The sequence below is a fragment of the Dreissena polymorpha genome, chromosome 2 (assembly GCF_020536995.1).
Source record: "Dreissena polymorpha isolate Duluth1 chromosome 2, UMN_Dpol_1.0, whole genome shotgun sequence".
Classification (NCBI taxonomy): Eukaryota; Metazoa; Mollusca; class Bivalvia; order Myida; family Dreissenidae; genus Dreissena; species Dreissena polymorpha.
In genome coordinates, this window is record NC_068356.1 from 36380540 (window position 1) to 36406452 (window position 25913).

General features: G+C 34.3%; 1 protein-coding gene and 1 long non-coding RNA gene across 4 annotated transcripts in view; one reads left to right on the forward strand and one right to left on the reverse strand.

Moving 5' to 3' along the window:
- Positions 1–438: 438 nt before the first annotated feature.
- On the forward strand, positions 439–24331 carry LOC127866612 (uncharacterized). The gene is made up of 2 exons (XR_008043049.1): positions 439–631; positions 24026–24331. It is a non-coding gene; the product is annotated as an uncharacterized LOC127866612 (long non-coding RNA).
- LOC127866609 (carboxypeptidase E-like) overlaps positions 1823–25913 on the reverse strand; it is a 30836-nt gene continuing 6745 nt past the window's right edge. Inside the window, exons 1-9 of one of the 3 annotated variants that reach the window (XM_052407286.1) lie at positions 15794–16222; positions 12761–12975; positions 11604–11792; positions 10691–10854; positions 9989–10116; positions 8970–9109; positions 4242–4365; positions 3476–3723; positions 1823–2763 (exon numbers count right to left, since the gene is read on the reverse strand). In XM_052407286.1, coding sequence (XP_052263246.1) covers positions 2662–2763; positions 3476–3723; positions 4242–4365; positions 8970–9109; positions 9989–10116; positions 10691–10854; positions 11604–11792; positions 12761–12975; positions 15794–16046 — 1563 coding nt within the window. In that variant the 5' untranslated portion in view covers positions 16047–16222 and the 3' untranslated portion in view covers positions 1823–2661. Of the gene's footprint in view, positions 2764–3475; positions 3724–4241; positions 4366–8969; positions 9110–9988; positions 10117–10690; positions 10855–11603; positions 11793–12760; positions 12976–15793; positions 16223–25913 lie in introns of those variants that run through there. The other 2 variants (XM_052407288.1, XM_052407287.1) reach the window with 2 other exon arrangements.

Below are 25913 nucleotides of genomic sequence, written 5' to 3' on the forward strand. Positions count from 1 at the left end.
AATAATCTATTTAACCCTTTCCCCCATAAGAAGCAAAGTGACAAGAGCTGTCAGAGGACAGCGCTTGACTATTCGAGTGCTTGACATTATAACGTAAGCCATCATGGGGAAATTGTTCATATTCAATAATTTATTAGACGATCTTTCAAAAATAAAAAAGGAAAAAAATATTAATTTTTTTTTTTTTGGGGGGGGGGGGTTGAGAGGGGGTATAATGTGGGGTGTGGTCATTTATTAGACGATCTTTCAAAAATAAAAAAAGGAGAAAAAAAAAATTGGGGGGGGGGGGGTAGGGTGAGAGGGGGGTATAATGTGGGGTGGGGTAATTTATTAGATGATGTTTGAAAAAAAAATTGGGGGGTGAGAGGGGGGTATAATGTGGGGTGGGGTAATTTATAAGATGATGTTTAAAAAAAAAAATTGGGGGTGGGGGGGAGGGATTCAGGGTAGGGGCGTGGGGTATTGTTTGGGTGGAATCCATTGTGGTATTCAGGTAAGTGTTGTTTCGTCAAAGTATTAATACAATGTGATCATAAATAAAGAAGTTATGGCAATTTAAGCAAAATGTTCAATTATCTAAGTGTAAAAGGGGCCATAATAATGTAAAAATGTGGTCTGCTCTTGTTTATAGGTTGGGGTCATGTTGGTAAACAAGTATGCAAAATATAAAAGCAATATGTCAAAGGATATAGGAAATATTTGGGGTAGTGAGCAAACTTTAACATAGATTTATCAATAATATGCATATTCTGAGTATAAAAGGGGCAATAATTATAATAAAATGCTTGATAGAGTTGTCTGCTCTTGTTTATAGGTTTGGGTGATGTTGGTAAACAAGTATGCAAAATATGAAAGCAATATGTCAAGGGACAATGAAAATAAATGGGGTAGTACGCAAACTTTAACATTTGCTGCATTTTCTAAGTGGAAAAGGGGCCGTAGTTATGAAAAAATGCTTGATAGAGTTGTCTGCTCTTGTTTATAAGTTGGGGGTCATGTTGGTAAAGAAGTATGCAAAAAATGAAAGCAATATGTCAAGGGACAAAGAAAATATACAACAACTTTAACATTTGCACGCTCACGCAGACGCTAACGCCGACGCCGGGGTGAGTAGGATAGCTCCACTATATATATTTTATATATAATAGTCGAGCTTAAAATGGCTTTTGCAACCAGCATAACACCAGAACAGTCTGCGAGTAGCTCGCAGTCTGTTCAGGTTTTATGCTGTTTGCTGCTAATCAGTATCTAAGGGTTGGAAATGAAGCCTTCAAAACTTGAATCTGGTAAGAAAGGTATTAAATTAAATATAACTTTCTTAGGGACTACAAAAGCGTAAAAAAAAGGGTTAAAGAAATATGACAATGTAAGAATTTGATCTATGGACATTCCATACGAAGTTGCTGTGGTAGTATTTTGCTAATCACGTTAAATTGATGACTTGATAAAAAGTATGCAAATATTCCAATCACCAAGCTTTAACAACGTATTGCACAAAAGTATAGATTGTGTAAGTAATAATCAGTATAAAGAATACTGTACTGTAAAATATTGAAAGGAATGTACGTTTACATAATGGGAATGTATTTACTTTATAAATGCTAAATGCTGTAAAATGTTTAAAACTTCCATCTATATGAAGGGTTAACTCTTTGCTATTTTTTATATTTATCGATATAGTATAAGTACATTGATAAACAAAATGCATAGCAAAAAATAGCAATTAAGATACAAGATTTATATCATCTAGCTTTCTTTTTTTTTAAATACAACTTTTGATTTCAGTTTTTCTTTTTATATTTGAAAGAATCAGCACGCATAATTACACTTTACAAAATTTAATCAAATCACACACAGAAATAATTTTTCATAAATCTATAAAAATCAACTGTATTTTATAAAAAATCTGGTGGTATTTCCAAACAAAACACATGAAAGATCATTACAATCTGGTGGTAATTAAAAACAAATATTGAAAGATCAAAATTATCTGACACTTAACTTCAGATACATTACATTGGTCATTTTGTAAGAATATCAATAATAGAGTACCAACATTGCTTTAGATATTGGTGGGAACCACGTAAGAATATAAAGGACATTGCATGATAAGGTGGGTTAAGTACGAGATGTCCTACTTCACAATACCGAGAACGGAAAGAATAATAATTGTCCGTTCAGGCTTTTCTCTGCTATTTGCAAAATAAGACAATGGCTACCAATTAAAAAATTGACTAAAGAAGATTCTGTTTGGCTTTAACTTTTTCTTTAGATAAAACAAACAAACAAGAAAATACCCAAAATGAAAAAAAATGCCATAGTGTGTCAAATTTGGCTAAATAAACTTTTTAACAAAGGTAAGCCCTGCAGTTTAATGATTTTCTAAAATAACTTCAAGAATACTTTATAATATTAGGCAAAAAGTTCATGAAGTAGACATAACTTTAGGGTTTAGGATCAAGCATAGTCTACCTGATATTAATTAGAGACTGACACAAAAATATAAGAAATTAAATGTGAACCTTGATATCAATTGCTGGTATTATGCTGTGAAATTATGTATGTTTTGCAAATGCGTAATTGCTGCTTAGGTGAGCTTAAAATAGAATACTCTTAGAACAATGTTTGAGTAAAATATCTGAAGTGTTTGTATTCTGTCATCTAGTAATAGCCATATCTGCGCTGATTCTTGTTGGCATTCTCTTGTAGAATTTTGATAAGGCTGCTGTAGTCGTCAATTGGGTAGCGCAGTTCCTCCACATCCTAGTGATAAACAAGACATGAGCTATAGAGAAGTTCTAACAGTGACCTAATATTTGCATTGCACAGAGAAATCATACACAATTCAGCTGCAATCAAAACATACCTTTACACTATTCTAGAATGATTAACTCAACCTGCCTCTGTCTTAATTTTAAAATTCTAATTTCTTTTTACAGATTTTTCTTTTCATTTTCCAAGATTTCTAAAATTAACAATGCAACCTTAGAGTGAAGCTGAACCCACAGTTGAGCACTACTGTTTTTAGGATATTTTAACTACTGCTATGTTTGTTTTATCAGTATAAAAAAATTGCTAATGGCCAGAATGAAAATATGATCATACATACATTAATTCTAAAGAAAATCTATCACCTCTATCAATTGATATTTTTTACTCTTTCATCTACCAATATGAATCATCTTAAATTTTGAATAAGAATTAAAGTACATCCTTTATTGTGTCATTACTAGTTATAAAAAAACAACAACAGATGCATGAATAACTCTATGAATGCTTTTTAAATGAGAAAACTTATAAATAGCATAATATAAGTTTTGTGAGTGAACGAGTATTGAATTTAATCAAAACTAAAAATAATTCATAATTTGCACAGGCTTGTCTGACAAAACACTTCACACACATGCTGATTTTCCCCAGAACATGGCTCATATTTTGAGCAATCAAACTGACCAAAACAAAACAGCCTCAATACCTGTTCCTCAACCTCAGCCTCATCCGTACACCCTTTCAAGTCATACTCCTGACTAAGGTCGGTGAAGTCAAAGTCCACAATGCGTTCCGGTGCGTTGAATGCACTCTCCATGTAGGGGAAATTTTCCACCTCGACACAGGCCGAGCGAACTACGCGATGCACGCTGCCGTCTGAACCCTCGATCATGATGGTGGCGTTAATGTTGTACACACCGTTGGACAGCAGACGGAAATAATCACCATATCGGGCTGAGAACGCAAAGATTTTTATTTCAGCATCAGACTATAGCAGCAATTTACCCTAACTGTTTAACTTAAAATAAGTACGAGAACAAAATATGTTTTACAATTGGTCTATCAATGAGTTCTCCGATAAAGAATAATATCCTACAGCTTTAGAAAAGAAATCAGTGCATGTAATACACAGAAATTTAAATTCAATTATAAGAAGAAGAAAAAAAACACTCACTCTATTTTGAAATAAATAATTGGTACATATGTATACAAACTCAAGATGCAGTGATGTAGTGGATTTGGTGTCGGTCTAGCAATCGGGAGGTCACGGTTTCGATCCCCATTGTGGGAGCTTTCTTTAGATTTCCCCCATAGACACCAAGTACTGGTTCTAGTCCCAGGAAATGGACTCGACAGCGTTTCAAACAAGCCTTAGGCTTTTTATGCAATCGAGCTAAAATAAATAGGTTTAAAGTAAACTCATGAGACAAAAGATTTTCAGAGAAAAAACACTGAGCACAAATGTTACTTACTGGACGTCACGTCATGGTCGATGACCTCTCCGGTGTCCATTTTCTGAACCCTTATACTGGCAATGAGCTCTCCAGGGCGCATGTTGTCAGGCAGCACAATGGAGCCCTTGATTCCAATGTGGCTCTGCAAGAAATACAATCGGCTTCATTAATGTATGTAAAGTATTGTCCCTGATTAGCCTGTGTCATCTTCACAGGCTTATCAGGGACAGCACTTTCCACCTAAACTACCGTAATTACTCTGTGTTTTCGGACATTCTAGTTTTTTCGGACACCCCTTTTTTTAGCAAAAATATTTATTTTTCGTGACATCTAATTTTCGGACACATGAGTTTTCGTCCATAATTAATATCTCTAAGTTTTCGGACAGTTTATTTTACAGCGCTATTTTACCCAATTTCGGTCCTGTTTTCGATATCTAATGACACTTTGATTGTGGGGTTTTACAACCAGATTAACATCATAAAACATGGCAGGTGCATGCCTGAGGGCAACGGACCATTACATTTGCGTTATTGGGTAAATAACCTTGTAAACCGGTATTAAAGAATGGTTTCGCCCGATAGCATACGCATTATGAGAATTACCAGGGGTAATGCCATTTAACAGTTTAATTATCTACTGCAATGGTACTATACCCCTTCTCAGTAAAATAACTGTGACAAATACTTAACGCTTCAAAGTGTGATGCACCCTATTGCAAGTTTTACGAACAATGGAAGGTGTTAGACAACAACTATCTGAAATGAACAAACAAAGAATTCATAGTTTGCTTTTTTTATTGCGTTAATTACAGGTTCATACTAGAGAGTATCGGTACATCAAATGCTCATCTTTGAACTCGTTGGTCAAAGTACAACCTTGTAGTAACTTTCTGTCAAATAAATTAAGCAGTTAAAATTATTTAAAATGCAGTGCAAACATATATAACTGTAATTTATACTATACGGCATGGTATTTACAAGCGCCTGCTATTACCGGTAGTCGTTGAAACAATTGACGCTATTTTCGGACACTTTAATTTTCGACTCTAAGTTTTCGGACACCTGTATTTTGTGAATATTTTTCATACCTAAGTTTTCAGACAGGCAACAAAATAATTATTTTTAAGTGTCCGAAAACATAGAGTAATTACGGTAGTTTTTTTTTGCTTAGAATAGAGCAATTTTAAACTAAAAATGCCATAAAATCATAAAGTGTTGATAGAATAATTCTGATATAAAGGATGAATAATGTCTTCTTTAAATCAAATAAAATTTTGATAATCAACAAAACTGTTACACGTGAAAGTGTCTTACAATTATAATGTTAAATCTGACATCTGATATGTAAGCTTAAAGAATAGGGTCAATGCCCTAAGGCACTCACCTGATATACAAATGAACTTACCTGCTCCCATGGTAATGTCTCAATATGGTTATATAATGAAAACTACTACCTTACTCTTTTTTTACAAAAGAGGACCATTTCTTACTTCACCCACATATCGTTGGAAGAAATTTTTTGAGAAAGTTTTATTATTATTGGTAAAAAAATTACTTGTAGAGTGTTCACAAGATTTCACAAAGGCCATATAATGAAAACTGGCACACACCCTGAAAACCATGTTTTTCAAAGGACCAAACCATTTTCCAACTCAACCCAGGTATAACTTGATTAAATGTTTAATGATGATGAGGCAAACTTTTTCTTTACATATACCAAAGTGACCTAGTTTTTTACCCTACTTGACCAGTTTCAAATTCCGCAGAGATATTATTGAGACAAGTATTCTAACCAAGTTTCATGAGCAATATATGTGGCCTCTAGAATGTTCACAAGGTAAATGTTGACAAGGGACGACAAACTGAGGTCAAAAGGTGATGGCAGGAGCTCATCTAGAGAATGTTGTGCTCATGTGAAATATGTCATAGAACGCGCTGCTTGTCACTTCAGACTTCCATACAACTGATAATAACTTTATGTGTACGACAATGAACCTTATTTTCTCCGTGTTCTGGTCCTCAATCATTTTCTTACATATTCATCATACAAATTAATCTGACTTCTCTCTAAATAAAACTAATTCAACCTCATTGTGGTTATTGTCACAAAATCCTATACAATTTAGCTTAAGTTTACAAGATGATGAGTGTTTCTATGGAGTTGTATCATCTCTACAGCAGTTTGAGATCAGTAAATGTTTCATACAAAGTGAGAAGGAAAGACACAATTTAATCTTTACACATTCTCTCCCCCCTTACTTAATAATTATTTTGGGGCATGGAAAAAATACTGATTTTGCCAAGGGAACTTATGAATACAAGCAGTTTTTAGGATTTTGAAACAATAATATTAATGTAATGATAAATGTTTTCACATGATTTGGAAAAATAATCTAAAGTGATTATTCACATTTAAAAAATTATTACAAATTATTCTTTTTGAGTGCTTTGTAAAAGGCACAAAATAAAACAGAAATAGATCAATACACTGGATAAAAAGAAACAGAAGGTGAAATATTTATTAGCAGGGTCATGCAAAAAAATTAGAGGGTAAGCCATATGCGCAGCCTGGTTAGTAGCTTCATTGTCCGCTATTGAGACCACCAAAACATGCATTGCATTACTATATCGCACCGCGAAGCACCTTGTCTATGACAAAAAAAACAACTTAAATAATTCGCATCACCAGCATTGTTTGAGAATCACAATTATCATGTATATGAAAAAACGCACACTGCAAATAGAGTTACATGTATGTGAAATTATTGACACATCAATTATATATGACAATTCATGAACAAGATCACTTTACCAGAAATGTACACACTCATATGAATTTGCTAATTGAAATTTAGAGCATGAGTCTCTAAGAAATTCAAGGCATTACCAGATTATTCTAAAGAAAACTGCATGCATAATGAATTATGTCTTAAATATCAATTGAATATTTGAATAAACATGTGTTTCTGTTCACAGTTTTTGCATTTATTACCATCTAATTATCAGCAACAGAAGCTGTATACATGTTTTGCAAGCATGTTAAATAATATTTTCCAGGAAAGGCCCAAAATCGTTCAATTTATGCGTATATCTTGTTACGTTTTAAAATAACAGTGGTTTTTATCAAGTTTTTTTACTCTGTATGACACTGATTTGATAGTCTGAAAAAAATCTAGAACAAATATTGTTTCAAAGAATAAGATTGTATAAGTTATTTACAATATAAGTCTGTTAAAATCACGTGATATATGGGGCATGATTTTAACACACTTTGAAGAGTAAAACAATAGAGTGCAACATACCATATATCATAACTGCCACTAGCGATTAAATAGACTTGTGAAGATTTATTAATATCAATATTACTAGTAACTAAAAAACATTGTTATCCCTGGTGACCTACATGTGCAATAGACCAGTACATTTTGAATCAAGTTGAAAGAGAATCACCAAAGGATCATTATGGTGAAGTTTTGTTAAATAATGCCCAGCGGTTTAAAAGAAGGGAAGATTGACAGACACACTCACTGACTGACAGACACCACAGTATCCTAAAACCTCCCCATATACAATGTGGTCAGGTGAGCTAAATACTGGAGATATTTGGGACATTTTACCAACCCACTTAAAGGTATGGAAAAGCTGCCATACTGCCATTGAGTTAAAATTCTATAACTCAATATCGCCCCCTGGGTGCAAAAAGGTACCATGTGACATTGAAATTACAAGGCACATTGTACCTGTTTGCAACAATTGAGCAATATACAGTGCACCAGATAAGCTGTGTATCTGCGTCGTTCAGTCTATTAAAATTTTTAAAAACGCAAAAGAATACAATATCATGCGTATTGAAAACGTACCCAAATTGACTTTTACCCAAATTTGTCAAATTTTATGCGTTTGATACAATAGTTTCGATCAAATGCTTTTCTCATTTTCGATATTTTCTCTTTGGAATTATTATCGTAATGCCGCCACGCTTTCATTCAGCAAGCACCAGGATGAAGGAGCAGGAAAGCAGTCAAAGTTATTCAAACGCTCTGCAGACTAAATTTCATAGTTACATAAAGTGTCTGACTAAATTTTTTTACAATGACATACCGGTACATCCGTTTTTAATCTGACTTAATCCGTCTCTTATTGTGCATGTATTTGTAAAGCGTCTGTACTTTCAGTTTCTATTACTATACGAAATAAAAATGTCTAAGAGAGGTCGAAGACATAAAACAATTGTTGCGCAAAAATATCAGACTCATTATCAGTCGATCCAAACTTGATCGAACCATGAGCCATTTAGTGCCAAATCATTGGTGTTATCCATTTTGTTTACATGTTTGACAGTTACAAACATGTCAGTTAACATCAGGGTTTTTTTAAGTTAAAAGTTTATATTATGGAAAGTTTCAAGGGTTAAAGATGTTATGAAACATTAGTTTATTTAAGTTAATTAAGAAATCAATACAAGTGTGCAGCTTCAACAGAAGTAAAGCAGCAATGATTTTAAGGTACATGTATGCATAATCATAACTCATTTCACCCTATTTCAAGAATGAAATCACCCTATTTTTCAAAATCAATGGGTTAAAACCCCATTTCCTAAATAATTATTTGGGACCCTGACTATATTGTTCAAAGATACTCTACTTTTTATGTATTTGTGAGTAATTTCCATTTTGAGAATACTTCTTTAAGAAACTCACATACATGTCAGCAAACAAACAGCTTTGAATGGTGACAAAGTTACCTGATACATGAGGTTTAAGAGAGCGTCGATATTGTCCTCCCAGATCTGCGGAAGCGTGGAGGCCGGGGGGAACTTCTCACAGCCCAGCTCCAGTGTGATCTCAAAACAATTGGTGCTCAGGTAGTTGTAGTCCTGCATACCTGCTCACAGAATGGGCACAGGTGATATCAATTTAGTCTCTTAAGGGGTAATACATGTGCCTCAAGTGTCCTCCCTGATTAGCATGTGCAGTCCATAAAGGCTGCTCAAGGACGAAACTTCCACCTTATCTGTATTTTTTATTCAAACTTCTTTTTAACGAAATATTTCATAAAGGCTGAGAGTGTTGTTCCTGATAAGCCTGTGCAGACTGCAAATGCATAAAACTCAGTTTTACCAGAACTAGGCTCAAATGATAACAAACCGGACAATAAATTGAATACATAAAACACCAGACAATAAATTGAATACATAAAACACCGGACAATAAATTGAATACATAAAACACCGGACAATAAATTGTGCACTGAAATAGAGTAGATATACACTTAAAACATTATCGGGTGTACAATACTATGAAAATATTTTCTAAAGAGAAAGTAGTATTTACGTAAATTGGACACTCAATTTGATTAAACCAAGAATGTTGACCTTCTGTAGGTCAAGGTTAAGGTCAAATGAGGTCAGGTGATGCGGGTGTTTTGAGAGTTTTCATACATAACATACTTTCAAGCATCAAAGCTTTGTTAGCAAGCTGTATTGGTCATAAACAAAACACGTCATTTTGGATAAACCAAGAGTTTAAACCTTCTTACTTATTGTAAGTCCAAAATTAGGTCAATGTCAGAATAAAGCCAGGTGATGTGGGTGACTGGCCTGCTCAGATGTAAATAAATCTTTAAATAAACTATGAAAAAACAAGATTGATAAAATGAATGAAAGTCAAATTACTTAAAAGCCATTTTAAAGAAAACAGATGATAGGTGAAAACAAATAAAGTCAATTAAAAACATGTAACATGTTTAAGTAAAGTGACTGACCCCCAGGAACCGAGTACCAGGCTGCTCCATTAGTGGTGCCGTCAGTTTTGCTGAAGTCGTTGGTGTCACACATCTTTGTTGGGTTGGACATGGTCTTGTGAGCCTCAGAGTAGCTCTTAGCCAACTCACTGCTCATGGAACAAACACAATTGTACCATCAGCACATTTTACACAGACGCAGGTCTTTTAACATCTATAAAAGTTTGATTTAGCAATGAGCAACTTCTAAAATTAATTGTTATTTAATTGAAAATTGACTTGATTATTTTCCTGAAAACCGTTTGATTAACTTATTACAGAACATTTATTAATTAAATAAAAATAATGCTTATCAACCATTTTAGCAGAATAAAACACATTTTTATCATTATTTATTAACAAATGAGGCATGTCTATTGATGAAATGATCATGAGTGCAAGTTAAATTACATTAATATGAGACTCCTTCAGGAAAAATAGGGTTTAAATGTATGTGCGTAAAGTGCAGAAATAGGTATTTAATGTAATTGCGTAAAGTGCAGTCTGCACAGGCTGATCAACAACAAACACTTTCCTGTGTTGCATTGTATATTTTGTTTGAAGGAAGTTTCTTCATAGTGAAAATCGAATTAAGACAGACTGCACAGGCTAATCTTTGATGACTCTTTACACACATGCATTTTCTCAGAGCAAGACACATATGAGTACTGATTGAGGTCCTACATGAAAGTATCGTCATCGGGGGAGGGAGAGCGGCTGTGGGAGCTACCATCCCGAGTCTCGTCAAATGGGTAGTTAGCAACAAGGTCACCATTGTGGAGGTTAGCGGACAGGACAAACGGCACAGAGTGGATCCAGCTCATCACCATCTTGGTCTCGGGTTCAAGCTGCAAAACACTGAGAGATTACTGACAGAAGGGTATCATTGAAGTCTGCATAAACAGCAGAAGAGTGAGTCCTGGGCCAGTATTTGCCAAACAATTCTTAGGACTTAAGACTAAGAATATTTGTAAAATTTTAATTTACAACAATTAAGAGTCTGACTTGGTAGTAACAAACTCTTATTAGCTACTGCTTTATTTACACCATTTCATAAATGACATAAGCACAAGTTGTAGCCTGCATATAGTCATTCTCTGTAGCACTTTTCTTGGGTCTAAGCCTATTCTTGTCCCCCCCCCCCCAAGTCTAATAATGGTTTAATGAATACAGCCCCTGTTCATGACCGTTGTAGTCACTGGTTCAAGCTGCTAAGCAATCAATGACAGGCAAATTTTAATGATTATTTCAAATGAATTTCATCGAGAAATGAAGATGTAATTAGACTGTATGACAAACACATGCTCATTGTGCAATAAAACTATGAAAACCATGAAAAGCTATTTATTCTTCTCGGTTCTAAACAATGCTGACTTGTAACATTCTGAAAAGTACCACTTCCCGATATGTAACATTAAAAATCTAAAGATTAATGATTATTAATGGAAAACTAGATTGAATGCATTTCATGTAGCTTAACCATCAGATTTTGTTTGTTCACTTGGTTTTCATGGCAACTCAACACAATTTTGGTCATTTCATGCAGTTTACAAATGATGTTTACCATTACCATGATGAATTAATAATATAAGCTCACCTGTTCTGTAAGGTTTTTCATGACCTCCTTCACCTTATCTAGGTGGTTATTTGGGTGAACTGCTTTCGTCTGTGTCTGGTAGTATAGCTTGTCAAGATCGGGAAAGTTACGGTTCAAGTCAATGTTGTGAGCATTGGCCCGCCCCACTATCCATGCAGTGACACCATTCTGGTAATCATCCACACTGCCCTGAACAATGATGCAAACAAAGAATTGAGCCTTGCCCTGAGAAAACTGAGGTTTTGTGCATGTGCATAATCCCGGACGACACTTTCTGCCTATATGGGAATTTTGGTTAGATGAGCCTTTCTATACAACAAAAACTACAATAAAGCGGAAAAGTGTTGTCCCTGGGACAAAACTTTACGCACATGCATTAAACCGTTTTTCCGGGAGCCACCCTCAATTCTGATTGATAATAACTTCATTCTAGGAAAGGCAACAACCTGTATGAGAAACGTTTCTATTACATGATTTCATGCCACTACGGTCTTTTCTGCATATTTTGTGCTGCAAGTCATTAACCTTTTTATACGGTGGAATGTAAAAGATTGTAGTGTATGCATACCTTTAAACTTCTAGTTGTACGGTTTAAGTGTTCAAAAACTGAGATATTTTGGATATTCATTATATATAACATACCATTAGAGCAAACTGATTTCAAATAACAAATAAACACATACCAAGTAAGAACAATTTGAAGACAAATAAATATAGGGACTGAATTTCTCATTTTCTCTTAAAAGACAAGCCTGCTTGAGATGCTGTGCCTTACAGACATTCATCAAGTGTGACATTCTAGTGCCTGGAGAATTTATGAAGAAAATTATGATGCAAAAACTGACTGTAAGACATTTTGGATTCTTTTTACTATTGATTTTACTGAAAAGCTACTAAAAATAATTTAGAGACTTCTAACCCCAACATTTGGATTATTGACATACTGAAATAAAAAATTGTTACAAAATTAATTATGAATTACCAAGTATTTAAATAAACATATAAAAATAAAATAAAACAAAACTTAGAAGTATAGTTTATATAATCATTTGTTTTTCCTTAAAATCTAAAAGCAATAGTTAGATAAGGCTCTAAAACAAACGCATGCAAAATGCAAATCCAAACAAACTTTTCCAAGCAAACAAACATGTACATACTGCTGCAATTTCCCAGCCATCAGGGTTCATGGATGGCATAAGATGTATGCGTGTGTTTTGTATAAGACGCTGGATGTGTTTTCTGGAGAAGGACCCCTCAGGTTCCATGTCGCCATTGTATACATCGCACATGTACGACATCAGTCTCAGTAAGAGCTCCCGACCTGTCACCTCATTGCCATGCATGTTGGCGATGTATTTGAACTCTGGCACACCTTCAGGTACAATGAAATGCATTTTATACATGTACATTTAATATTATTTGATATAATTAGTGTTAACATAATTGTGTTACAGGGACCTTTTCCAAGATTTTGGCATGAATTGAAGTTAGTCATTTAATTCTCTAAAGGGACATTTTCACAGATTTTGGCATGTTTTGAAGTTTGCCATCAAATGCTTTATATTGATAAAGTAAACATTGCAGGGGGTTTTCTAGCCATTTTGGGAAAAGGAGTCTGGTCAAATTGGGATTTTTTTAATCGACAGAAGTGGCAAATTATTTTTAGATAGATAAACAATTTTAATATTGCCAGAGCTGAGATTTCATCAGTTTGACAATCAGGCAATGGTATAAGTTTGCTGACTAACCAGTCCTCAGCAACATTAAAAGTTTGCCAAAAGTATGGTCAGCTTCAAACAAGTTACATGTATACTTGTCTGGAAAGTTGCACCCAGAGTGCAGTAGAACCCACAATTTCCACAACACAAGTTAAGTATCGCTTGATTGGTCATTGTCAGCTCGAGTACTACTTAAATGTACCCTGGGTACTCTGAAAAGTCTTAAGTTTACCTAAATGTACCCCAGGAACGGAAAATATAACAACATGTACCCGGCAAACTTAGACTGTACCCGAGTATTATTCCCACCAAAAATCTGATGTCGTAAAACGCGCTACGGAATACGAAACAGAATTCTCTTTTAAAAAATCTGCCTCAACATCATTTTTGTTGTATGAGTTTCGATAATATATACGTCATTTAAAAAAATATTGAAATAACTATGACCACAATGGATTTGACAAACAAAGCCAACAACGACCAATTAAGCGTTAGAATTCCCAAGTACGTTTTAGTATATTTACAGTACCTGGGGTAAATTTAAGTATACTTAAAAGAGCACACAATGTCCAAACAAGCTTAAGTAGCAGTTTGGAGCTCTAAAATCTGAACCTTCTAGGTGTTTGGTTGTTACCTAGGCACACTACACCAGTGCTCCAGCTAGGCCTAAATTGAAGGGCGCAGCACCATGCGGCCCAAAAGTCCCAACCTGCCCCTTGGATCCTTCCCATGCTCTTTTTTGATCTGATCCCATTATTTTCCAACAAATTGTATATAATGTTTCAATAAATTATAACTTTCACAGTGAAACTAGCTTAATTACGGACCTGTTTTATTAATTATCATTCAATGTTATAAACGAAAATAGATGTAATATAAAAAAGATATTATTTTATACAATAATTTTAATACATTTACTGTATATGAACTCGCTTACTTAAGCACCAATTTAACAAAATGATATCCTGCCAGCAATTTGTTCTCCCAATGGGAAAAAGTACTACTGGTTTTAAAAATTATCGCGAAAAAACTGAAAATGGGAAAATTTGCATTGTAATTTACTTAAATTTATTGATTTTTAAAAAAAAATATTTATAATCAAACCTGGTTAACTCGCGGGTCTGGTTGAGTCGCGGTATTTCATTAGCGACCTTTTGATTTTGTTTATGAACCAAACCTGCGTGACCTACTTGTCAAATCTGACAGAAAACATCTCTCCCTACAAATCGGAATCGTTTTTTGGTAATTAAATGTCGTAGAACTCAGACTTTAACAATATTTGATTTTTTATAGTTCAGTTAATTATCTTAACGACAAAATACGACACTGCCTGAAAATAACTGGGCTATTTATTTAATTTGATGTCTTAAATTCCATATATTTAAATTGTTATATTCTTTATTGATTGTTTCTTTGAAAGTTTGAAGGATATGTAGGAACTTTGATAATCCATGTTGAATTCAAAACTGGTGCTGTTTAACCTATTTACCGCGAATCTACCTGAAGAAAAAGTTAACAACAATGGAGGACAGTGGTGTTGGATATGTTTCTACGGCAGTTAATATTGAAGGATTTTCGCCGTAAAAAGGCAGTTGTTCAATAAAGTTAAGTTAAATATGATTGTCCTTTACATCATTTATCTGATATATGAGGATTGTTTCTAGACGCAAGTGATTATTCCTCAAGTAACGCCAGTCAACCGTGTTCCAGTATATATTGTGCCTGCCCTCCTCCACCACCTTTTAGATTAACCAATAATTCCAGGAATGCTTCCATGTACTTCTAACTCCAATGAATGAAACCTAGGAGCAAAGTGTATCTTGTACCATTCAGGGCTCAAACTAATGCATTGGTTTAATGTAAACTTCAACTAAATATTAACATAGCCTCTTTTCCTCTATATAATATTCGGCCACTTAAGAGTAAAATTGACTGTTTCTACTGAATGATCAGATTTTCAGCACAAGTAAGACATTTAATTAAACATTTTATATCTTCCGCACAAAAGTATGGCAAAATAATTCACAATGCAGGTATTTCCTTAGTAACAGGCCAATTCTAGGTGGGCACCCTAGCAACCCTGATCTGTTGGTATCTTTACTATCAATCTGTTCAGTCATCATTTTTATAGGAAAACATTAAACTTTTAAAGTAATTTTGATATAACTAACTTAATAAATATTCATATAGACTAATAAACACAAAATACTGTTTAAACATTAATATTTTCAGAATTATTGGTATTTACACAACATGTGTAGCCGATTTAACAAAATTTTTACCTAAATTTAAATTTTCCCTATTTTTTTTTAAAGTTTGCATGTTTTAACCAAAATACAACATCTATGTTATAGAATTTTTTAAATAAGCATATTAACCAACATTAGTTTTTTCAGAAATATGTCATAATTACCAAAATAAGGGGGTGGATGAATCTATTGGAATGGATGAAACAATAGGAAAGAAGGATACCTTCAACATGTTCGCCTGGTCTCTTGGCAAACTCAAGTACAAGTAGTTTTCGGTGATTCCAAGTTTCAGTTGGTACTCCAAACTCATTGTTAACTGGTAGTTCGTAAAGCTTCGTTATCTTGGGACACTTCTTGTTGACTCTTGTCATAACATCTTTCATCGCCTCATAATTGTGATGCTGGGCCCATTCCGAAAACCCAACCGTTGCACATATTGCAGAGCAGATAACCAACAATAGGCCACGAAGCTCCATAAGACTTCAAAGTGAGCGTTAACTTATTGAATGCAACTAAATATTTAAACGAAGTTCAATCTTTAAGAGTCAAAATGTTAGAAGACAGTAGAAAACAGCCGATCGTTTCCTCCGTTCACACACACAGCCCACACAGTATTATTCTTATTATATTATTGTTAATGACGTCATCAATATTTGCGTACACAGAATAACATTAGCAAGGGACCAGCATATAATGTATGTGCCTTACATAACCAAAAAATACTGTAACCCACCAGAAAAAAATAGGAACTCAAATGAGAATAATGAAATACAAAGACTGACATTTAGTATGATCTTGTAATATACTAGTATATATAGAATAATATGATAATGTATACTCCATGTGTACATGTAATGGTACTAATACGCCCACGCCGTATTTTAATTGGTTATTCATCCATTTATGCGTTGAATAAGACCGAGATCGTGTAAATCGCTGCAAAATTGATGAAGTAATAAAACACCGTGCAATCGACTAACGCATCGTCTGCGGTTCATCCATCGGCTGCGGAAGCGTACACATGTCGGGTAAAAGCGGAGTGTAAGTATTTCCCTATTCTTTATATTTTACGTATTGAATTGAGCAGATTTGCGCGTGTTCTTTGAGAGCCTAAGTAAGAATGACTTTGTGAACGTAATCCTTACCTTCCTAGCTGCTTACTGTCAAAGAAATCCGTTAAAATGTGGTCAAAAATCAAACAAAAATTCACCACTCTCTCTCTGTAATACTTTAATTACACAGGATTTAGACTATAGATAAACATGAACAACATTTTATTGAAATATTTAAAAATTTCACTTCGGTTATTCCAAATTACAGCATCCCACATGAACACACAACATTTTTATCAACGTTTAAATTCGAGTGGGGTTGGAAAAACGGCCCTAGACGTACATCGGCCGCGGCTACTTATTAGATGGTTCATGACTGCGAAAATAAAATTATGCTCAAGCCATCGGCTGCGGCAATGAAAATTGGCATTTTGAGATTTGGACGATACTCATTGACCATATTCGATAGAACTATCATATATTTTGATCACAAAAACAGTTTTAAGATTTGCATTCGTATTTTGAAATAAAATGGGATGGGTGAGTGGATTTCGTTTTAAATAATTCATACTTTGACAGTATTGAAACAAGTCATTTACGCGCAATATGTCTCCACATCATGTAGAGTACATTAGACTCTCGCTATGCCGAAGACGGATTTTAGTAACCTCACGTACCCGCCAGTAAACAAAACAAAGATATACAATAGACTTAATGAAAGAGTTACTTGTATGACGATTAATTGCCGTTCGGCTGTTAAAAAAGACAACATAATAGGGCAAATGATACGAGAAGGAAAAACTGATTTCGCAGTTCTTACGGAAACATGGTACTCCGACGAAAAATCACATCAATATGAAACCTCGGATTTCAATCAAAACGGTTAATCAGCATGGTAAATCGTAAAAACAGGATTGGTGGTGGTATTGCATGATAAACCTATAAAAATGGAATCGCCGTGACAGAACTTTTAAACAGTTGTACACACAGTTTTGAATTTGGTATCTGGAAGCTGGTATTTGAAAACATCACCATGCATGTCATTGGCGTTTAAAGACCTCCATCATTATCTACGTGCACCCAGTTTGTAGCTGATTTCTTCCAAATGCTTGAAGAGTTTCTTCCGATTTATTCAAACCTGATGATAATGCGTGATTTTAATCTACATATCCAAGAATAGAACACAGCAATTACTGAGTTTAAAAATTCTTTGTTTGCTATGGGGTTAGTACAGCACGTAGATTTTAGTACCCATGTTGCAGGAAACACTCTGGATCTTGATAAAACAGAAGCCGCCAATGGCGTCGATGTTCTATCCTGTACGCCTGGTACATATTTTTCTGACCATTGCTCTTTGAAAATTGTGACAAACATCAAAAAAGAAACAATTACTTGCAAACGTGTATCTTACCGAAACCTAAAAGACATGAACAAAAGTGAATTTGCGAAGGATCTTCGAAATATAGCTATTGACGCTGACAGTATTGACAATTTTGTTGACCAGTTTGAAGATGAAGTAAAACGAATACTGGATACCCACGCGCCAATGCAAGAGAAAATGAAAATATGTCGTGCTCCCAAACCATGGTTTACCGAAAATATTGTGATACTTAAACGAAAATTTCGCAAAGCTGAAAGTCTGTGGAGAAAATATAAACATCCGCACCTATATGAACAATTGAAAGAAGCCCGAAATAACTACACTCACGAAATAAATCGAGAAAAGTGAAACACTTCGAGCCAAAAAATAATCAATTCCAAGGGAGACTCGAAAATACTGTACAAATTTGTATCAGAATTGACGGACAAAAGTATAGAAGATAAAACGCCAAATGACATTCCCGAAAACAACCTTGCAGAAGCATTTGCTGATCATTTTATGAATAAAATTGATATCATTCGAGAATGTTGGAAAGATTTTGATGATTACAAAGCAGAAATTAAAGATGCACAATTGTTTGAAACATTGCAAGAACTGTCTGAAGACGAAGTTAAAACTCTTATTTCTTAATTGCAAACTAAATCTTGTGAACTTGATGTTTTTCCAACAAATGTTCTTAAATCACATTTAAATGACATACTCCCTCTTTTTACCAGGTTAGTGAATCTTTCATTACAAAGCGGAAAGCAAGCGATAGTACGTTCTTTGATCAAGAAAATTGGTCTCGAACTTGAACTCTCGAACTATAGACCAGTAAGCTATCTCTCATTTTTATCCAAATTGATTGAAAAAGCTGCTCTCTTCAGGCTTAACATCCACACCGATAGTTATAACCTTTTACCGAAAACCAGACGGCATATCGGCGACATCATTCATGTGAGTCAGCCCTGCTGCGACTTATCAATGACCTTCTGGGTGGCATGGAGAAACAGGAAGTCACCGCCTTAATAGCCATCGATTTAAGCGCTGCATTCGACACAGTGGACCACAACATTCTACTGGACGTCCTTAACAGTCAATATGGCGTCTGTGCCACCGCATTGAACTGGTTAGACTCGTATATACGACCGAGAAGTTACCGTGTCAAAATCGAATCAACGATGTCAGCTCCACGCCAGCTACAGTGTTCTGTACCACAAGGAAGCTGTCTCGGGCCTTGGTTATATTTAACATACGCAGGAACGCTCTTCGATGTCATTCCGCCGCATATTTCTGTGTATGGATTCGCTGATGACCACACTGCAAATATACGCTTTACTCCAACACCATCGATGGAACGCAAAGCAATACAAGACCTTCAAGATTGCGCAATAACCATTAACAAGTGGATGAATGGGAATAAGCTCAAAATGAATAACTCAAAAACGGAATTTATAATGTTTGGTAGTCGGAAACAACTTGACAAGTGTGTGACTGAGTCGGTTGTCATTATAAATGATGCAATTCCAAAACAAAAGTTTATACGCTATCTTGGTGCCTTTCTAGATGAAACACTTAATTTTAAGGAGCATATAACGCGTAAATGTAGAACAGCCATGCTTAATTATTTGAAAATCAAAAGCATTCGAAAATATTTAACAAGTGAAGCCACAGAGATTCTTGGCTTATCATTGGTTGTTTCAGATCTAGATTACTGTAACGTCTTATTGTATGAGGCCGCCCAGTGTGATCTTAATAAAATGCAGAGAATTCAAAATATGTGTGCAAAGCTAGTTCTTAATCGGTAAAATACGATAGTTCCAGGCAAGCATTGTTCGATCTCCATTGGCTAATGACCGGAATTCAATGAAACTTTATGGGAAGCTTCACTACCAAGAGGAGATGTGAATATTATCAGCCGGTTCTCGTCGGATGATTTTTCACAGAGTTATGGCCCTTTGAAACTTTCCATTAACTGTACATATAGTGCAATTCTTGTCCGGGCTATTTTTTTTCAGCAACTACTGACTGGAATTCAATGAAACTTTATGGGAAGCTTCACTAACAAGAGGACATGTGCATATTATCAGCCGGTTCTGGTCGGATGTATTTTTTAAAAAGTAATGGCCCTTTGAAATTTTCCATTGTACATATAGTGCAATTCTTGTCCGACATATTTCTGAGCAACTTATTACGGGAATTCAATGAACTTTATGGGAAGCTTCACTACCAACAGGAGATGTGCATATTATCAGCCGGTTATGGTCGAATGATTTTTCATGAGTAATAGCCCTTTGAAATTGTCTATAAACTGTACATATAGTGCAATTCTTGTCCGGGCTATTTCTCCCCAACTACTGACTGGAATTCAATGAAGCTGTATGGGAAGCTTAACTACCTTGAGGAGATGCGCATGTTATTTGTGGGTTCTGGTTAGACGATTTATTTAGAGAGTTATGGCCCTTTGAAATTTTTAAGTTGCTAAACCATCCATCGTATTATTTTGTCCAAAGTTATGCCCCTCAAGATGTTTCCTTTTATCTGAATATATAGTGCAATATTGTGACCAAAAAAAACTTTGGGGAGCATCACCCGTCTCCGACGGTTTCTTGTTTGTTATGTTTGAACTTTTATCTGAATTTTGACCTTTTCCCTAATGGCCGCTTCTTGAGTGTATCACTCTGTCTCAGTATATAAACTTTGACCAAGTTGTAACAAAAATTTGTTATGCTGAAGACACTTTTGACTTTGAATTGTTACTGTGATCGTGGTCTTGTAACAATGTGGGCCACTTATGCTAGCTACTAAGTATTTCAAAATCCATCATTGCTAAAAAAGTAATGGATAGGAGAAAGTATCAAAGATTTATTATACAAGCAAATTTGTTGAATTGATATCCCCCGCCAATATGCTTCTGGACACTAAAGTATTATATTTGACACTCAAAAGCATTTTCTCAAGATACAAAGGGCCATAACTCCGTTATTAACAGATGGTGTATAATGCCATTTGGCGTGCATCATCCTCTTATCCATATACATACTCATACCAAGTTTCAATGAAATCCGCCAAAGCACTTCCAAGATATGGCTCCGGACGGACAGAGAGACGGACGGACGGACAACGCCAAAACAATTTCCCTCCGCCTATGGCGGGGAATAATAAAACTTGAACTGTGATTTTGACTTGGATTCTGCATGTGAAAATCCTGACTTGCAAGTCATTTCTGTTACTTGCTTATTTCTTTTGTTTAACTATTTGAAAATTCACAACCTCTGAACAAAATAATGCTTTATTTAATTTGACCTAGAATTGTGACTATAACCTTGACAGTAGACATGCTAAGTGATTTAAGGCAACTCTTGCCTATTCACTTCTTCTAAGTTGTAAAGAGTTGATTTCTCATCATGGGCATTGACCTAGACCTTGGACAAAGTAGGCTGATTCTTGTGTGCTTTACTTGTTCTCATCATGTTTGTAATTTATTGCAAAATTATTTGAAAATCCGTCTAGCTTGGCTTGACAATTCTCAAGAAAAAGTATGTGGCATGTTGCTTCCATGTTTCTGACTGGTACCAAGTTGTTTGAAAATCCATCCATGGTGGAAAATGTATTATGCTCTGGACAAAATCTATACCGACTTCAACCACCCTACTCAGGGGCGTTCCCATAAGTTCATACCTTTTTTGAAACATGTATGATGGTTTTACTCGCTGAGCAGTGTTTTCCATAAGTAATAAATGTGGATGCTTATGTTGGCATTACTAGTGACAAAAATTGGCACTGCCACTAACATTTCTGATTTTTGTTGAATAAAGCAGATTTTCACACTTTCTGGGGTAAATTTCTGTTAATAAGATGTAGTTTGGCTTCCTATTCAGACTTCTTAGTTCCACCTTGATAATTCACATTTAATTAAGATGACAGTGTAAGGTACAGGGATAAAATAGAACACCAACTATCATTTACCACTTATCTTTATTTATTTTTCCGAGTTAATTTTGATTGACAAAAATGCATCAGTGTTGTTAAATGCATGAACATATTTATTTATTTATTTTTTTACAAAATGTAAGTGTTGAATGCAAATAAAATAATTTTTCTGTTAATTCTAGTTTTTTCTTTAAAAAAAAATGTATGTGGCCTTATATAAATAAGTGGCTTTTTTAGGATGAATGAAAGTATGATTCACAATCATGTAGATGTAAATATTATTTGTATTTTTCCTTCTAAACTAAGAAGTGAATTTGTTGCAAAATAAGTTACCATAAAAATTAAATAAATGATTATTGAATATAACACAACCTTTGGGAAAAAATAACAAAAATGTAAGTGTTGTAGTAAAGTATTGACCAGACCAACAAACAATTTATTAGATAATTAATTCCTAAGTTGAACAATAACAAAATTACCCTTACTTAATACCTTAATACACATGGTTTACCACAAATTAGAAAGAAGAGAATTATAATAGGATTGGGCAATTTCAGCTTTTGACAAAACAGAACATCTATGCAACATATATTTTCATACAAACAACTTCAAAATAACTACAACAGGCTATCAGAATGTAAAAAGTGGATTTCGTAACAGAAAGGATTTCTCACATAGTAAGGTTATCTATACATTAAGGTCATTGAACTGTGTAAGTATGAGCAAGATCCACTCAGTAGTTAACGGTAATTTGAAAACGCCTTTCAGGATTAATAGACTCTGTCTGGCCTTATAAAAATTGAGGAATTTATCACCACAATATGAGCCATCGTATAACTCCATGCATCAAATGAATATGGATAAAATAAAACATACTAAAAAGTAAAAGTAACTAAAAGCAGTAAATGCTATAACCATGTTAGGTGAGATACTTCTGTAAGTCATGGTCAGGTGACAGGCATGTAAACATGCAATGTGAAAGTACCCTGTGCTACAACTGTTAAAACATAGAAAGGTAAGTAAAATATACAAACAAATGAAACATAAGAATAAGTTATATTCTTAATCCTTTAAAAAAATTAGCTAACACCATTCAAAATGTTTAACAAATTATGCTACAAAAAATAATATGAAGGTGGGAGATTTATTTCAATGTGAAAATAATACCATTAATATAACTGAAATAATAAAGTCAGTGATCACAAATATTTTAACATTCAGTTCAACACAGTAAAAAAAATAACAATTTGATAATAACAATTACTGACAATTTACTGAACATATTTATCTATTAACATTCATATCACATTTATACGGAAAATGTCAATGTATGTAGCATGATCACATATATATTTGATCTCTTTTAACTTTTATTTTTAACAACAATAACAACACAACAATATAATTTATAACAGCGGTGACTGGAATTATATTTTTCAATGTGAACTTAATTTTAAAAATTTACCAACATGTTGTTTAGTAAATAATCTATTTAACCCTTTCCCCCATAAGAAGCAAAGTGACAAGAGCTGTCAGAGGACAGCGCTTGACTATTCGAGTGCTTGACATTATAACGTAAGCCATCATGGGGAAATTGTTCATATTCAATAATTTATTAGACGATCTTTCAAAAATAAAAAAGGAAAAAAATATTTTTTATTTTTTTTTTGGGGGGGGGGGGTTGAGAGGGGGTATAATGTGGGGTGTGGTCATTTATTAGACGATCTTTCAAAAATAAAAAAAGGAGAAAAAAAAAATTGGGGGGGGGGGGTAGGGTGAGAGGGGGGTATAATGTGGGGTGGGGTAATTTATTAGATGATGTTTGAAAAAAAAATTGGGGGGTGAGAGGGGGGTCTAATGTGGGGTGGGGTAATTTATAAGATGATGTTTAAAAAAATAATTGGGGGTGGGGGGAGGGATTCAGGGTAGGGGCGTGGGGTATTGTTTGGGTGGAATCCATTGTGGTATTCAGGTAAGTGTTGTTTCGTCAAAGTATTAATACAATGTGATCATAAATAAAGAAGTTTATGGCAATTTAAGCAAAATGTTCAATTATCTAAGTGTAAAAGGGGCCATAATAATGTAAAATGTGGTCTGCTCTTGTTTATAGGTTGGGGTCATGTTGGTAAACAAGTATGCAAAATATAAAAGCAATATGTCAAAGGATATAGGAAATATTTGGGGTAGTGAGCAAACTTTAACATAGATTTATCAATAATATGCATATTCTGAGTATAAAAGGGGCAATAATTATGATAAAATGCTTGATAGAGTTGTCTGCTCTTGTTTATAGGTTTGGGTGATGTTGGTAAACAAGTATGCAAAATATGAAAGCAATATGTCAAGGGACAATGAAAATAAATGGGGTAGTACGCAAACTTTAACATTTGCTGCATTTTCTAAGTGGAAAAGGGGCCGTAGTTATGAAAAATGCTTGATAGAGTTGTCTGCTCTTGTTTATAAGTTGGGGGTCATGTTGGTAAAGAAGTATGCAAAAAATGAAAGCAATATGTCAAGGGACAAAGAAAATATACAAAAACTTTAACATTTGCACGCTCACGCAGACGCTAACGCCGACGCCGGGGTGAGTAGGATAGCTCCACTATATATATTTTATATATAATAGTCGAGCTTAAAATGGCTTTTGCAACCAGCATAACACCAGAACAGTCTGCGAGTAGCTCGCAGTCTGTTCAGGTTTTATGCTGTTTGCTGCTAATCAGTATCTAAGGGTTGGAAATGAAGCCTTCAAAACTTGAATCTGGTAAGAAAGGTATTAAATTAAATATAACTTTCTTAGGGACTACAAAAGCGTAAAAAAAAAGGGTTAAAGAAATATGACAATGTAAGAATTTGATCTATGGACATTCCATACGAAGTTGCTGTGGTAGTATTTTGCTAATCACGTTAAATTGATGACTTGATAAAAGTATGCAAATATTCCAATCACCAAGCTTTAACAACGTATTGCACAAAAGTATAGATTGTGTAAGTAATAATCAGTATAAAGAATACTGTACTGTAAAATATTGAAAGGAATGTACGTTTACATAATGGGAATGTATTTACTTTATAAATGCTAAATGCTGTAAAATGTTTAAAACTTCCATCTATATGAAGGGTTAACTCTTTGCTATTTTTATATTTATCGATATAGTATAAGTACATTGATAAACAAAATGCATAGCAAAAAATAGCAATTAAGATACAAGATTTATATCATCTAGCTTTCTTTTTTTTTAAATACAACTTTTGATTTCAGTTTTTCTTTTTATATTTGAAAGAATCAGCACGCATAATTACACTTTACAAAATTTAATCAAATCACACACAGAAATAATTTTTCATAATCTATAAAAATCAACTGTATTTTATAAAAAATCTGGTGGTATTTCCAAACAAAACACATGAAAGATCATAACAATCTGGTGGTAATTAAAAACAAATATTGAAAGATCAAAATTATCTGACACTTAACTTCAGATACATTACATTGGTCATTTTGTAAGAATATCAATAATAGAGTACCAACATTGCTTTAGATATTGGTGGGAACCACGTAAGAATATAAAGGACATTGCATGATAAGGTGGGTTAAGTACGAGATGTCCTACTTTGCATACCTGCTCACAGAATGGGCACAGGTGATATCAATTTAGTCTCTTAAGGGGTAATACATGTGCCTCAAGTGTCCTCCCAGATAGCATGTGCAGTCCATACAGGCTGCTCAAGGACGAAATTCCACCTTAACTGTATTTTTTATTCAAACTTCTTTTTAACGAAATATTTCATAAAGGCTGAGAGTGTTGTTCCTGATAAGCCTGTGCAGACTGCAAATGCATAAAACTCAGTTTTACCAGAACTAGGCTCAAATGATAACAAAACCGGACAATAAATTGAATACATAAAACACCAGACAATAAATTGAATACTTAAAACACCGGACAATAAATTGAATACATAAAACACCGGACAATAAATTGTGCACTGAAATAGAG